Source organism: Indicator indicator, chromosome 5 (genome assembly GCF_027791375.1).
Source record: "Indicator indicator isolate 239-I01 chromosome 5, UM_Iind_1.1, whole genome shotgun sequence".
Lineage (NCBI taxonomy): Eukaryota > Metazoa > Chordata > Aves > Piciformes > Indicatoridae > Indicator > Indicator indicator.
In genome coordinates this window covers 42,702,025-42,717,688 of record NC_072014.1, presented here as the reverse complement: position 1 = coordinate 42,717,688, position 15,664 = coordinate 42,702,025, and the positions used below count along the sequence as shown (strand labels likewise).

Below are 15,664 nucleotides of genomic sequence, written 5' to 3'. Positions count from 1 at the left end.
GGCAGCCGACCGACCGCAGGGTAAGGTGGGCGTCACTGGGGAGGGGAAGAGATGGCTTTCAGATGTAAAATGACTTTTAACACCCTAGCACTTGTTGATGGGAAGGTCAGTACGTGCCTAAGCTTGCTCTGAGGAACTGAATGTATTACCCTTCCTCTCTGCCACCTTCCCTTGCTCCAGCTGTGGCCCTGTGCTGTGTAGCTTATTTAATTACACAACGGTGCTTGCTGCTGAGGGTCTGGTGTTAGCTCTGCTGTGAATATTGAGAGTTTCATTTTTTCCCTTTCTTTATAATTTGAAACAAACTCACTGAAGTGTATTTAACCTGAAATCATCTAGAATGGGCCTTGCTTTGGGCTGGGTTGGTTTTTTTGTTTTGTTTTAGTTTGGTTTGGTTTTTTGGTTTGGTTTGTTTTTTTTCCTTCTGCAAAACTGCGTTCACAGAAGTAATTTTTTCTGTGTAAAGCTGGGCAAGAGCCTCAGTTCTTACCCCTTGTGCCTTCCTGTAGCTGTTTTCTGCTTGTAAAGCAGCTCCAACCCACAGTGCTACTGGTGCTTCCAGTGGGTGTGCCTGGGCAGTGTGGACCCTAATAGCTGTGCACACCCCCAGTTTGCCTTCCAAAGGGTTTGTTTGGATTCTGACCTGGAAATGTCAAAGGTCTGTGGGCTGAGCTGCCTTTAGCAACCTGGTAAACAGCTATTGGAGGGCAGAAAGTGCAGGGCATACTCTTTCCATCAGAAACTTTTTTCTTTTTTTCCTGTGAGGATATTGATACAGCTGCAGTAGGGATTCATTGTGTGCCTGTCAGCACTGTGCTGAGTTAAAAGACTGTGAGTAACGTCCTGGCATTTTTAAAGAAAATGTTTAAGTGGGGTGTGGGGTGAGGGGACTTGGAAGGCTTTCTAGTAAAGACATGAAGTTACAATTAAAGGATAGATCTACAAAAATATTGTAGGTGGATCTAAAAATAGGACAAATCATCATTCTTAGAACGAAGCCTAAGGGACTCTCCTACCTAAGTTTGAGAAGTTGGCTTGCTAATAGTCACTTTTTTTTTTTCACCCTTTTCTATTTAGTCAGTAAATTATGCATAAAGGACAAAACAGAAATAATCACCCAGACATTCATGTCACTTACGTCTGACTAATTCACAGCCATTGTCATTTACAGTTGTGTGGGTTTTTTTGTGGTGTTTTTTTTTTTTTTATAATGGGAGATGAGTTAGTAGGGCTGGTATCTGTGCTGGTAAAACATGAAGTAATGACTGCTTTCTTAATTTAAGTTGCACAGCCTCTTTCTGAAAGGAAAGATTGCCAACAGTCATTGGTGAGCTCCTCAGGCAGAATCAGTATGTGGGAAAGTCAGGAGAATACAGAAAGACTGAAAATAACCCAAGCAAGATGACTTCATGTTATCTGTATCTGTTAAGTCCATAAAAATGGAGTAACTTTTCAAGGAAGAAGAAAAAAACCTAAATGTTTTAGGTTGGTTTGTTTTTTTGTTTTGTTTTTTTTTTTTTCTTCAGAGTAGATGGCTTGCTCTGAAAATGCTGATTATTTTTACTCCAAGTTTTATGAGAAAAAGTTCTGTTTGTCAAGGAGCCACATTAGAAGGGCAACAAAGCTGGTGAAGGGTCTAGAGCACAGGTCTTATGAAGAGTGGCTGAGGGAAATGCTTACTCTGGAGAAGAGGAGGCTGAAGGGAGACCTCATTGCTCTCTGCAGCTCCCTGAAAGGCGGTTGGAGTGAGGCTGGGGTTGGCCTCCTCTCCCTAGTCTCAGATGATAGAATGAGAAGAAATGGCCTGAAATTGTGCCAGGGGAGGGTTAGGCTGGAGATTAGGAAAAAACTTTTGTTGAGAAAGTGGTCAGAGCTTGGAACAGGCTGCCCAGGGAAGTGGTGGAGTCCCCATCCCTGGAGGTGTTCAAGAAATGTGTGGCCATGGCACTCTGGGACATGGTTTGGTGACCATGGTGGGGTTAGGCTGATGGTTGGACTTGATGATCTTGGAGGACTTTTCCAGCTGAAGCAGTTCTCTGAGTCTATGCTTCTCCAGGTGGGAATTACATTTTGCACTGATGACTTTGAGTTTGGATTTGAAGGGGGATACAGAATGTGGTTTTCAGTTATCCAGAGATCATGGGATGGAGTAAAGGTGTGCTGATCTTATACAAAGGTATTTGCTTTACACGTAGAAAACAACGAATGACTCAGGAATTGCTGTGAAAGTATTGCACAGGGTTCCATTTTGCAGCAATTAGTAACTGAAATCATAGGAACATCATAGGATCATAGCATGTTAGTGGGTGGGAGGGACCCTCAAAGATCATTGAGTCTAATCTCCCTGCCAGAGCAGGACCATAGAATCCAGCACAGGTCACACAGGAACACATCCAGATGGAGCTTGAAAGCCTCCAGGGAAGGAGACTCCACAACCTCTCTGGGCAGCCTGCTCTATGGCAGTTAGATTGCAAAAATAAAAGAAAGAAGGAAGAATACCCCCAAGCAGTTGTGTGATTCCATCTCTCTGAAGCCTAATGCCCATTCAAAGGACAAAAGTGCTTTCTTATTCTGCTCTCAGGATTGGATCTCTGGGATTTCATTCCTCAATAGGATTTTGATTGATTTTATTTTAGTAGTTTTATCTTATTTCATAACATTGGTATTAGATCAGGTACCTCTGAGCACTTAATCATTTTTAGCTTCTGGATCTTTGTATTTAATATTATCCTTGCTGTCAAAATTTGATCTAAATAAGAATCTCAATCAATGTGAAGTCATTGATCAGACACAGCAAACTGCAGCAGTGACAGGCAACCAAAAAACCTGATCCAGAAATATTTCTCTCTAACACAGACACCTAGTGACTTCAGTGGGGTTTGGGGACAGGCTTCAGATGGACACACAACCCATCTATGCCTGCCAGACAGGGCAGCAGATGACCTGGAATATGACAGCCATTAATCCACTGCCCTAATGAGTGTCCTTACTGAAGAATGATGACTGCTAGGAAGAGAAGTGGGAGGATGCTGTGCAGTATTCATGTGGTGTAAAGTGGAGAATCTACAGATCAGAGGAGAGGGATCTGGTGTATCAAACCCAACTTTCCTTCAAGCACCCTTATCATCTGTCTCCTGATCTTAAATTACAGGACAATTAGCTGGCATTGCCTGCATGGCCCCCATGAGATAAACATTGGAGGCTCCTGTTCCTGCCTCAGAGGCTGTATCCAGGAAAGGAGATAGGTGTCAGCAATGCCAATGCTTCACAGTTCCCCTTTTAGGGACTGAGGGAGCTGAGCATCACTGAACAAATCCCTAACTCAAGTCAGTCATCTGTTTAGAGAGATTAAAAGGCTCTTTCCCTTACCTCAGCAGCTGTGTCATAGTGGAACAAAAAAAATCCAGGCAGTAAGTGGAGTGGGAAGGAGATTGACTGCATAGAAAGGACTACACTGACTACTGTGTGATCCTTTTATCTGGAAGGAGATATTCAGGGAGACCTGGTTTCCAGCCCTTTCTCCAACAGTTGTTTCCACAATTGGCATGGAATACTTGTTATTCAAGGCAGAGGCTATCTGGTTCTGTGTGTGCTGGATATGCTTTGGTAATATCTGTGGGATCGAGACACCCATGCTAGTGCTGGAAATCAAACAGAGAAGTCTTTGGAAACAAAAACCAGGTTTATTTTCCAAATGCTGATGACACTATTGCTTGAAAATAAACCTGGGTCAACTGATTAAGCTCATTTGTAACTTGGAGCAGTAAAATTTGCTATTTTATAGAGTTTTTATTTTATAATGAGGTGCCTGTGTTAGTGATGGCTGCAGTGATTGTGAACCTAGCTTGCTTTTTAAGATGTTTCACAACATCCAGTGGAGGAAGACCTCTAAACCACCCTCCCTCCTGTCTGCCAAATGAGGTCCAGAAGGTCAACACTCTTCTGACCTGCAGAGGAGCACACATGTTATTAGCAACAGCCCAGCAGAACTGGCAGAGACAAGGTCTTGGATCTCTGTCCAGATGTGGAGGAGCTAAGCAGCAGCTCTCTGGAGAACAGGGAGCTTGGTCACCTCACCTATGGAGCTTTCAGCAGGGTGGCAACTCTTCAAGAGGTGACCAGTTTGGTGTTTTGATCCCAGCCAGCTCATCCACTTCAGCATCACACCCAACTGCTTCTCTAGGTGTTGACCTCTGCCTCCTAGAAGCCTTGAAAACCTCTCTGAGAACCAAGATGTTGCATTTTATTTTTTTTTCCACCATTTTCACAATTTTATTTTATTTTTATCATCTAAGGGACAATTAGGATGAATGAGTGGGAATGATAAATTTGGTGGCAATGAGGAGGTGTGAACAATTTGTGTGGAGACAGCACAAAAATAGGATGGCTCCAATACCTCCCAGGAGAGACTGAGCATTAGCTAAATGAAAACTGCTGTCTTACAGAGCTCTGCTGGAATTTTTTTATATATATATATATATTTTAAATATATAATTCTATGTGGTGGGAAAGGAAAAATGTGTGTGCAAGACCTCAAGTCTGGTGGGAAAAGAAAATGTTCTCATCACTACCCAAATGCTAGCAGGTTGAACCAGGTAACTAGCATCATGCTGGCCATTTGGCTAGAAGATAAAGAGGTTTGGATTCATTTGCACTAATAAGGCTGTGCTGTTTAGGGGCTTACATTTAAATACCAACTGCTGTCCTTCCCATATATGTCCATGAAGCTCTTCTAGATGGTGTTCAGGGGATGGGGTAAAAATTGGATCATCCCCCTGATCTACATTTCATAGATTCATGAAATGGTTTAGGTTGGAAGGGAATTTAAAGATCACCTAGTTCCAACTCCCCTGCTGTGGGCAGGGACACCTTCCACTAGCCCAGGTTGCTCACAACCTGGCCTTGAACACTTCCAGGGAGAGAGCAGCCACAGCATCCCTGGGCAACCTGTTCCAGTGTGTTCCCACCCTCACTGTAAAGAATTTCTTTCCAATCTCCAGTCTGTCATCCACATTCAGGAAAATACATATATATATATGTGTGTGTGTGTAGATATATATATATATAGATATAGATAGATAGATAGATAGATAGATAAAAATTTGTTTTGTTGTTCCCCTCTCAGGCCAAAATTGTAGGAAGGAGAAGAGTTGTTTGTTGAAAACCAGAAAACCAGGGTGTTTTGTAGCCCTGTCTTCTAGTTCTGGAGGATATGTACTTGAAAAGGCTTTTTTGCTCAAGCAGAGGGGAAAAGCTATTTTCTCTGTTGGCTCTATGCTGCATGTTATGTACTCATCTGTCCTACTTCAGCCTACCACTGAGAATTTTCCTGTTGCAAGCAAAACTCTTAGGGCTGCTAAGGCAGAGAATATTGCAGAGTTTAACTACAAAGTGCCTTAAACTGGGACAACCACCATGCACCTCAGCAAGCCCTTTGACTGCCTTCTGCAACAGAATGCAGGAGGCAGCACTGCCCAGGTCGTGCCCTAAAGTACAGAGCAAGTGTCATAAATTTTCTTTGTAGCTAGGTCTGTAAAGCCAAGGGCAGAAATGCTGTCTTCAACACCATGGTGTCTCTGGGCACTACAGTCCCAGGAAGGTTTTTCTCATCAAGATCAATGAGCTTGCAAATTTTGTAGTTAGCTTTTGGATTTTCTGTTACAAACTGTGGTCTGTCATGTTTGCAGCTTGGCTTTGGCTTCTCTCTCTGTCCAGCACCAACAGAGTTAAACCAAGCTAAGCCACCAGGATTTTCAGTGTAGCTAGAAGGAGATATCAATTCAAGACCCTGGTCTTGAGAGCTACATTTCTGACAAAGCTTTTGTCTGCCCTCTGTAGCCTGCTTGCTCTGTCCTTGTGCATGAGCACAGCCCTACACCAACACCCCCTCTTACCTTTAAGGCAGAAAAGCTGAAAGAAGCTGAATGTTGCACAGCCTGGGAACAACTTCAGCCTAGCTGTGCACCTGCTATTTATAGGAGTGCAGAGTGTAGAAACAATAATGCTGCCTCTGGCTTTGAGAGCTCAAAACTGTGAATGACACTTCAGAGTTTGTAACTGCTAGCAGGTCTGGTGGGAGAACTTAGAAGCTGCTGATATGGCTTGAAAAAGGGAAGAGCATTGCATCTGTAGAGGGGGGGAAAAAAGCAAAGCCTTTGGGGTTTGCAGCAATATGTTGCCTTGGAAAGACCTGAAGTTTTACCATTCTGTTCAAACCCTTCACTTTTTGAAAGCTTTAAACTGAGTCAGGTTTGGGTCTTGAAGGAGGTAGCTATAGTGGCTGCTCATCAGCCACCTGTGAATATGCATGCTGCACACTGCAGGGGCTAAACTGTGGCATTTTTCATTTTAAGGTGGAAGTGAATGACCTGAGAATGGATCCATCTTCTCCTGTGCTACCAGCAACCATCTTGGAACAGACTGCCCTGTGCTTGGGATGCAGTCCCACAGATGAGAAACTTGCTTCTCACTTAGATGCAGAGGATGAGTTAAAGCATCTTCAGCATTGTTTCTATATCCCCAAAGTCAAGGATCTGCCTCCAAGTAAGAATTATAATTATGGTGATGGGAGGGAGTGGGAATGGTGGGAGCTTTGCATCCTCTGCATGTGTTTATCACAGATCTTTGGAAATCATTGTCGCTTCTGTGGTAATTGAGCAATTGCAGTCATATCTGAGCACAGTATGTCCCTGCTGCTGCTAAATCAGTCCATCAGCTTATTCCAGCTCCCAAAGCTTTGTGCTCATGTTCCCATCCCGAATGACATGTGAGGATACAGGACTTAGATGGTGCTTATGCTGTCAGTCATGCTTGGAACAATATAGGGACTGACTGAAAATTACAGGCAGAAGCATTTCTATCTGGTGGTTTGAAACAGCAATGCCACTTACAATAGTTACAGAATCATGGAATGGTCCAGGCCAGAAGGGACCTCCAAAGCTTATCCAGTCTGACCTTCCTGCACTCAGCAGGGACATCCCCAACTACATCAGGCTGCCCAGAGCCCTGCCCAACCTCACCTTGAATATCTCCAGGGATGGGGCCTCAATCACCTCCCTGGGCAACCTGTTCCAGTGTTCCACCACCCTCAGAGTGAAGAACTTCTTCCTATCATCCAATCTAAATCTTCTCTACTTTGAAGCCATTGACCCTCGTCCTGTCCCTGCAGCCCTTTGCAAACAGTCTCTCTCCATCCTTCTTGTAGCCCCCTTCAGGTACTGGCAGGCTGCTCTTAGGTCTCCCTGGAGCCTTCTCTTCTCCAGGCTGAACACCCCCAGCTCCCTCAGCCCATCCCTGTAGCAGAGCTGCTCCAACTCCCTGATCATTTTCATGGTCCTCCTCTGTACCCTCTCCATCAGCTTCATGTCCTTCCTATATTGAGGGCTCCAGACCTGCACACAGTGCTCCAGGTGAGGTCTCAGCAGAGCAGAGCAAAGTGGCAGAATCACCTCTCTGGCTCTGCTGGCAATGCTGCTTTGGATGCAGCCCAGGATGTGATTTGCCTCCTTGGGCTTGCAAGCTCACACTGCCTGCCCATGGCCAGCTTCACATCCATCAGAGCACTTGCTTCCTTGGTATGATATTTGGGATTATCCATCTAGTTGGAATTATTTTAGTTAATGAAAGAGATGGCACCCATATTGTATTAACATTTGTGCCTTATTGCTGGTGGTAGAGATTATTTTTTTCCTGAGTCCAAATGGAAGACTGTGCCTTAGAACAAGTAATTGATCTGAGCAAATAATTCACCCTGAAACCTTTTATTTGAAGGTCTTTCCTGCTTTCCTCATGAATTGCCTACAAATAGATAACTGCACATGGCTTCAATGCAGCCATCCAGAATGGTTCTTGACATTGTTCTGCTTTGTTCCTGGGCTTGTAGGTTGTTTCAGAGAGCCTGTGGCATGCCTGGGTGTGGGAGCAAGACTACCTTTGATTGATTTATTAAGAGAGGGGACTTGGTGTGCAGTCATGACAGCTATGAAGGCAGGAAGCATTGGAAAGCTGAGAAGGAAGCATTTGTTTCACGTTAGAACTCCCAGCCCAGTAAGACTGCAGAACATTTCCCTATTTTTTTTTTTTTAACCCATTGCTGCTGTGTATTTGGCCAAAGTAATGCAGGAAACCTGGTGGGAGCTCCCAGTGATGGAGGAGGCATGATCTTGGGCTCTTTTCCTGCTTCCCATGCCCTGGCTAGGCTTGTTTTCAGCTCACATGTCAAATACATGGGGAGCAAAAGCTGTGCCAGCACATGAGAAGCTGAAGAAAAGGTCTGTTTTGGAAGTGAACCTTTTGAAGCTCTCTGTATCTTCAGTATCGTCCTGCTGAGCAATGCTGAATGCTGGGAATGCAGTCTGCCCCCTCTCCTTAGGACATGGGGATGACAAATCTTAGTTTTCTGTGTACTGCTGGTGTTGGCTGATCTTTCCCCAAATGTAAATCCCTGAGTTCCTATTACTTAGATTATTCAGAGCAGAACTGGACACTTCACAACTGTTTGAACTTGGTGCTTCCTCCACATGAAGGAGGTGTTCTCAGCCTGTCTGCCAGGAAGTAATTTATTATTTTGCTTCCCCTAGTCACTTAAGCAGGTTTCCTAACCCCTCATCTGTTTGTGCTCAAAGGCACTTCAGCTGCCACTGCGTCACTGCAAAATGTTCCTCTTTAGCAGGGAGGATTGTGGAAAGTGGCTCCTATGGGCATTGCACTGCTGCCCTGGGCTAGCCAAAGGACAGTCTGGCTGGGCTGCTGAAATCCAGCTCAAGGAGGGCACCCAAACTGCAGCCCTGTCTTTGGCTGAAGCATGTCAAATGTCTCTGAGGAACAGGGAAGGTCACTTCTCAGGGTAGTGTTACAGCAGCTCCAGGTGAAAGAATCTTCTGAGAAGCACAGAGAGGTTTTGATACTCCTGGGAGAGTTTTCATTGCTTCCTTTCCATTCTCCATTATTGTTTGTTTTTCAATTACTATGATATTTAGACTCCAAGATTGCTCCTGCAGGGTTGTTTTGTTTTGTTTTGTTTTTTTTTTCTGCAGTTGCTATAATACTTACTCCTGAGACTGTGGCTATATATGTTTTAGTGAATAAAAGCAGAATACAAAGCCACCCCGGCTGAACAGCACAGAGAACCCATCCTTCTCCTGTGCCCAGACTGAGGGGCTTTTGCCGCCTCTTTTCCCCCTGTCTCTCTTTTTCCTGTTTCAGCTGTCATCAGGAGCAGCTTCCCTGCTGGAAAAAGCCAGCAGGGGTGTAAATAGCTAGAGATATTTACATTGTGTGTCTGTGGCACAGAGACAGCTCTCCCATGGCATTTGTCTGAGCACAGGAGCGGATCCTAGATAAGGTGCTTCTGAAGATCAATGTCATTACAGATATTAGCCATCAAATATTCTTTATATATTTACATAAAGCATTACAATGAGGGCTTAGAGCAAAGCCTTGCACGAAGCAGATGAGAACACCCAGAGGAGACAACCCTAAGATGACACCCACAAAAACTATTTAGGAAGCCATTGCAATGGCTTCATTTAGTCATCAACTTGCAGGCTGTCACAGCTGTTTGTTTGTTGTGGCAGCCGAGTGGAAGCCACTAGCAGGCTGGCAAATCTTGGAGCTGCTCTGTGCAAGCATGAGAGATGAGGATCAGGTGAGCAAATAAGATGACAGCAGAGGATTTAAAGAAATGTTTGGATCTCCAAGCTGACAACAAAGTCTCTTGAACACTCCTTTTTTTGTGTGTGCTCTGTAGGGAGAAGGCAGCAGCGACTGGGTTGCAGATGGCAGGCAGGCACCGAATCACCGATCTGATTATGGCTCTGCCTGGTGCTCTGTCATCTTGTAAAGCAAAAGAGCATCATTTGGGTTTCTTGGGAATAAAAAGATGTCCCAGAATGAAAATCTGGAGCTGTATTTCCCTGAAGAAATGGTTAAAGGTGGTGGTTAATCATAGAAATTTGGCTCTTTGTTTGGGGGGATGTGAAGGGTCTGTAGGAAGGTGTGAAAGCAGAGATCTTTTATCCTTCAACGAGGCAGAGGCCTCAGATAGGTATCAGCAGATTCAAACCTTCCTTTCTGGCTAATAAAGCCATTGTAGTTCTCCCTTTTGGACTCAATATTCCTGAAAGTAAACTTGTTTGCTTGTTTGTTTGTTTTCCCTTTTGTGGTTTCAAAGGTAGAGAAATATATCTGTAATGTAGACAAATGGCTGTATTTAGTATGCAAAATAACGGATATTATTAGACCAGACCAGTTTGCATGGATCTGAGCAGGTGTGAGGATAATTTAGAATGTATCTAATTAATCTTCATGTAAGTTGTTGTTCATGTGGTTTTATTTCTTTCGTTGTTTATAAGTTTATTTATCTATCAATTTATTTCCTTCTCTCTCCCCGTCCTCCTCCTCTCTCCCCGTCCTCCTCCTGGGACACATTTCAATAACTATCTCCTGTTTGTTTTGCACCAGACTTTATTTCATCAGTTGCACTTATTTCCTACTTGACCATTTCAATATATATTGCATGTCAGCTGCAGCTGGGGGTAGAGTAATTTGGGGAATGGCAAGTGCTGGTCTTAACAAAACAAATGTGTTACTATAAGGCATATGACAGTAACCAAAGAATTGTAGAAGCCCACCAAGGGTTGTGAAATGTTGAAAATGCTGCAAACAGTAAGCCTGGTTTGGGAAGCAGCAGTGGTCCAAAATGAGTCTTTAAATGATGTGGGGGAGAGGGAAGTAAATAAATGGCTTTTTGTGAGGAGGACAAGAGTACAGCCCAGTATGGAGTTGATATCATAGCAAAATAAAGCAGACTATCCTAAGTAACAGGTGTAAAAGTAGAAAACCACACTTGGGCAAAGTGCTGCTGCCATCTCTCTCCAACAGGGACCCAAGAGGTGTTTAGAAGGGACTGCAGGGCAAACCTAACTCACTTAGAAGCCTTGAGGTTGGAGTATGAAGAGTATCAGTGAACCTGAGCTCCAGATTCTTGAGCAGAGATCCTGCCCTCTGTTCCCAGGGAGATGGTACTGTTATTTTTCTTGATAGGAAAAGAATTGTTAATAGAAGCAATTTAGGAGCATGGATAATATTTATATCTCTCTGGTTTCATTCATATTAGAGTAGAGATGGAAACCAGATGTAGTATCTGTAGAACAGATTAGGCAGGAATTGCTCTCTGACTTATGCTTTTTAAAAGCTTCTAAAGCTTTAATTAAGAAATTACCCAAGTTGTCTAATCCTCTGAAAAATGTGTTTCTGGTGAAGTTCAATGAAGTTGGTAATTCTTACTGCAGAATCACAGCATGGTAGGGGTTGGAAGGGACCTCCAGAGATCATCCAGTCCAACCCCCCTGCCAGAGCAGGATCACTCAGGGCAGGTCACACAGGGAACACATCCAGCTGGGTTTGAAAGCCTGCAGAGCAGGAGACTCCACAACCTCTCTGGGCAGCCTGCTCCAGGGCTCTGCCACCCTCACCAGACAGAAGTCTCCTCATAGTGAGGTGGAACCTCCTGGGTTCAGCTTGTCCCTGTTGTTCCTTGTCCTGTCACTGGGCACCACCAAACAGAGCCTGGCACCTTCATCCTTACACCCACCCCTCAGGTATTGAGAGACATTGATCAGATCCCCTCTCAGCCTTCTCTTCTGCAGCCCCAGGGCTCTCAGTCTTTCTTCATAGCAGAGATGTTCAAGTCCCCCAAGACATCCTTGTAGCTCTCTGTTGGACTCTCTCCATCAGTTTCCTGTCTCTCCTGAACTGAGGAGCCCCAAACTGGACACAGCATTCCAGGTGTGGCCTCACAAGGCATCTAATTTATTTTTCTACAGCCCCAACATAAAACTTTCAGAGAGAGATTTGCAATCTTTACCTTCATAGAATCATAGAATCAAGAAGGCTGGAAGAGACCTCAAAGATCATCAAGTCCAACCTGTCACCCTAAACCTCATGACTATCTAAACCATGGCACCAAGGGCCACGTCCAATCCCCTCTTGAACACCTCCAGGGATGGTGACTCCACCACCTCCCTGGGCAGCACATTCCAATGGCCAACCACTCTCTCTGTGAAGAACTTTCTCCTCACCTCCAGCCTAAACCTCCCCTGGCACAGCTTGAGACTGTGTCCTCTTGTTCTGGTGCTGGTTGCCTGGGAGAAGAGACCAACCCCCTCCTGGCTACAACCTCCCTTCAGGTAGTTGTAGACAGCAATGAGGTCATCCCTGAGCCTCCTCTTCTCCAGGCTAAACAGTCCCAGCTCCCTCAGCCTCTCCTCATAGGGCTTGTGCTCAAGGCCTCTCACCAGCCTCGTTGCCCTTCTCTGGACATGCTCCAGCAATTCAACATCTTTCCTAAACTGAGGGGCCCAGAACTGGACACAGTACTCAAGGTGTGGCCTAACCAGTGCTGTGTACAGGGGTACAATGACCTCCCTGCTCCTGCTGGCCAAACCATGCCTGATGCAGGCCAGGATGCCATTGGCTCTCTTGGCCACCTGGGCACACTGCTGGCTCATGTTCAGCCACTGTCAACCAGTACCCCCAGGTCCCTTTCCACCTGGCTGCTCTCCAGCCACTCTGACCCCAGCCTGTAGCTCTGCATGGGGTTGTTGTGTCCGAAGTGCAGCACCTGGCACTTGGACTTGTTGAATGCCATCCTCTTGGACTCTGCCCATCTGTCCAGCCTGTCAAGGTCCCTCTGCAGAACCCTTCTACCTTCTAACAGATCAACATCTGCTCCCAGCATTTCAACATGTATCTTAACATGCTCATTCATTTAATTTTATTGTTTGTTCTCAGCTTTCTTTTGTGTATTTAGGAGAAAAAAACATAATGCTGGCTGCTTGGGATACTGTATAGATGGAGAGTGTACATAGAGGATGTGTATTGTATATTGTATCTGTTTTGTTGTGTAGCAACCACAGAGACAGTCAACAATATCACAGGGATTGTGTGTGGGGATTGATAGTGCCTGGGTGTGTAACACCTGCAGGTTCTCCCTGTGGCCAGCTCAGGAATCCTCAGCAGAGGGAAGACATAGACCTGATGGAGTGAGTCCAGAGGAGGCTGTGAAGATGACTGGGGGGCTGGAGCATCTCTGCTATGGACACAGGCTGAGGGAGCTGGGGGTGTTCAGCCTGGAGAAGACTCGAGGAGGACCTTAGAGCAGCCTTCCAGTACCTAAAGGATGCCTCTAAGAAGGCTGGAGAAAGACTGTTTGCAAAGGCCTGCAGTGATAGGACAAGGGGCAATGGCTTCAAACTAGAGCAGAGCAGATTGAGATTGGATGTTAGGAACAAGTTCTGCACCATGAGAGTGCTGGAACGCTGCAACCAGTTGACCCAGGGAGGTAGCTGAGGCCCCATCCCTGGGGATATTCAAGGTCAGGCTCAACAAGGCTTTGAGCAACCTGATCCTAGTGCAGGATGTCCCTGCTGACTGCAGGGGGTTGAAGTGGATGACCCCTTCCAACCCAAACCATTCGATGACTCTATAGATGAATGCAAATGATGTACTACTTCCAGAAGGTCACCAGCACTTGCCTCTCCAAGATTGTCCAACAGGAGAAATAATAGCAAAAGGCAGTATTTGGATTGATAGATGATGACATGGGGTAATTAGATTGCTCAGAACCTCACTAGAGCTATTATTTATACATTTCTACCCCCTTGCTTTTCTCCTAATCATTGAAAGGATTTGTCAACATAGATATCCTCCTCCTCCTCAGATGATGACATGAAGTGCAGCCCACAATACATGCTGACAAGACAAGAACTTTTGAGGCTGCCTTAAAATATTCTGTGCAAGGACTACATTTTTTTTCCCTAAATAGTGATTTAATCATGCAGAGAGCCCAAAAATGGACACAGTGCTCCAGATGTGGCCCCACTAGGGTAGAGTAGATGAGGAGAACCTCCCTCAGTCTGCTGGTCACACTCACCTTAATGCACCCCAGGATACCATTGATCTTCTTGGCCACAATAGCACCTTGCTGGCTCATGGTGCGCTCCTTTACCAAGGCTCCCAGGTCCTTCTCTGTGGAGCTGCTTTCCAGCAGGTTGACCCCTACCCTGTAGTGGTGCGAGAGGTTGTTCTTCCCTAGGTGCAGGACTCTACATTTGCCCTTCTTTCTCTCCACAGCTGATCTGAGCCTGGTGAACGGAGAGGAGAGCTGCATATACTTTGCTGGGAATTCTCTTGGGCTCCAGCCAAGAAAAGTTAAGACTTACTTGGATGAAGAACTGGACAAGTGGGCTCGAACGTGAGTACAACACAGGGTACGCGAGACCCTACCTCGTGCCTCAGATGAGCACTTGATTTGTGTCAGGAGCTGTCTAGAAATGCTTGAGTAGAAGAACAGGATATTAAACCCAGTAGAGCCCAGGAGTAAACCATGTCCAGTGTCTCCTTTAAAGGTATGAGCAGTAGAACAGGCAAAGAGGAACCTCCAGCTGTGATAACCTCTGCTCTGGAGGACTTAGAATCATAGAATCAGTCAGGGTTGGAAGGGACCACAAGGATCATCCAGTTCCAACTCCCCTGCCATGCCCAGGGATACCTCACACTAGATCAGGCTGGCCAGAGCCTCATCCAGCCTGGCCTTAAACACCTCCAGGGATGGGGCCTCAACCACCTCCCTGGACAACCCATTCCAGGCTCTCACCAGTCTCATGGGGAAGAACTTCTTCCTCATGTCCAGTCTGAATCTCCCCACTTCCAGCTTTATTCCATTCCCCCCAGTCCTGTCACTACCTGATAGCCTAAGAAGTCCCTCCCCAGCTTTCTTGTAGCCCCCTTCAGATACTGGAAGGCCACAAGAAGGTCACCTCAGAGCCTTCTCTTCTCCAGACTGAACAGCCCCAACTCTTTCAGTCTGTCCTCATAGGAGAGGTGCTCCAGCCCTCTGCTCATCCTGGTGGCCCTTCTCTGGACACCTTCCAGCATGTCCATATCCCTCTTATAATAGGGGCTCCAGACTGGACACAGAACTGGACTTGCACCATTTAACCATCTCCATCCCCTTGTGTTTATGCACAAGACACACAGAGTCATTTGGTTACTGGTGAACATGATTCAGTTTCAGGCCCTGTGATTTCCTAATTAGTATTTGTACCCTGCACCCTTGCACTGGGCAGTTCCCCTTGAAACAGTGCTGCTGCTGCCAGTTCTGGCAGGTTTTTGGTTCCTCTTAAACCAGGTCTCTGCCTGACAAGTTAATTTTGTTTAGAAAGAAGCAGTCCTCTCTTCTCAGGAACACCTGAGTGAGGAGCTGAGCACGTTTCACAGTGATCCCTGATGAGCGGAGTTGAGGCAAGGGAGAGAGGAGAACGAAATTCAGCATTGCAAGAAAGGGGCATTGCCATCATAGCAAGTGGGAAAGGTTTTAATACGGGGGGGGGGGGGGGGGGGGGGAGGAAAGCATTTATTATTTATTTATTTTTAAATATTTTACTTTGTTTCCATGGAGAGTCAGTGATTTGAGGTGTCCAGCACCTGCCTCAGTACCTGGAGCAGGGATAAGTAAGCAAAATATATGTAAAAAGCAGGGAGCTGAAGGTGGGAAGGAAGAATAACATCTAGATGAGTGAGTGAGCTGGAGGAGAGATGAATGCTTGCACAGAGTGCAGGGTGTGAGTGGAACAGATGTGATTTCATGGTGAGAGAGGAGAGG

The 15,664-nt window shown here is 45.6% G+C and overlaps 1 protein-coding gene across 1 annotated transcript in view; it reads left to right on the top strand.

Moving 5' to 3' along the window:
• The first annotated feature begins 748 nt into the window (after positions 1–748).
• The window catches only part of KYNU (kynureninase), a 78,260-nt gene continuing 63,344 nt past the window's right edge, over positions 749–15,664 (top strand). The window contains exons 1-3 of the mRNA XM_054381158.1: positions 749–831; positions 6,354–6,543; positions 14,134–14,254. Of these exons, the coding sequence (XP_054237133.1) occupies positions 6,375–6,543; positions 14,134–14,254 (290 nt within the window). The 5' untranslated portion in view covers positions 749–831; positions 6,354–6,374. The remainder of the gene's footprint in view (positions 832–6,353; positions 6,544–14,133; positions 14,255–15,664) is intronic.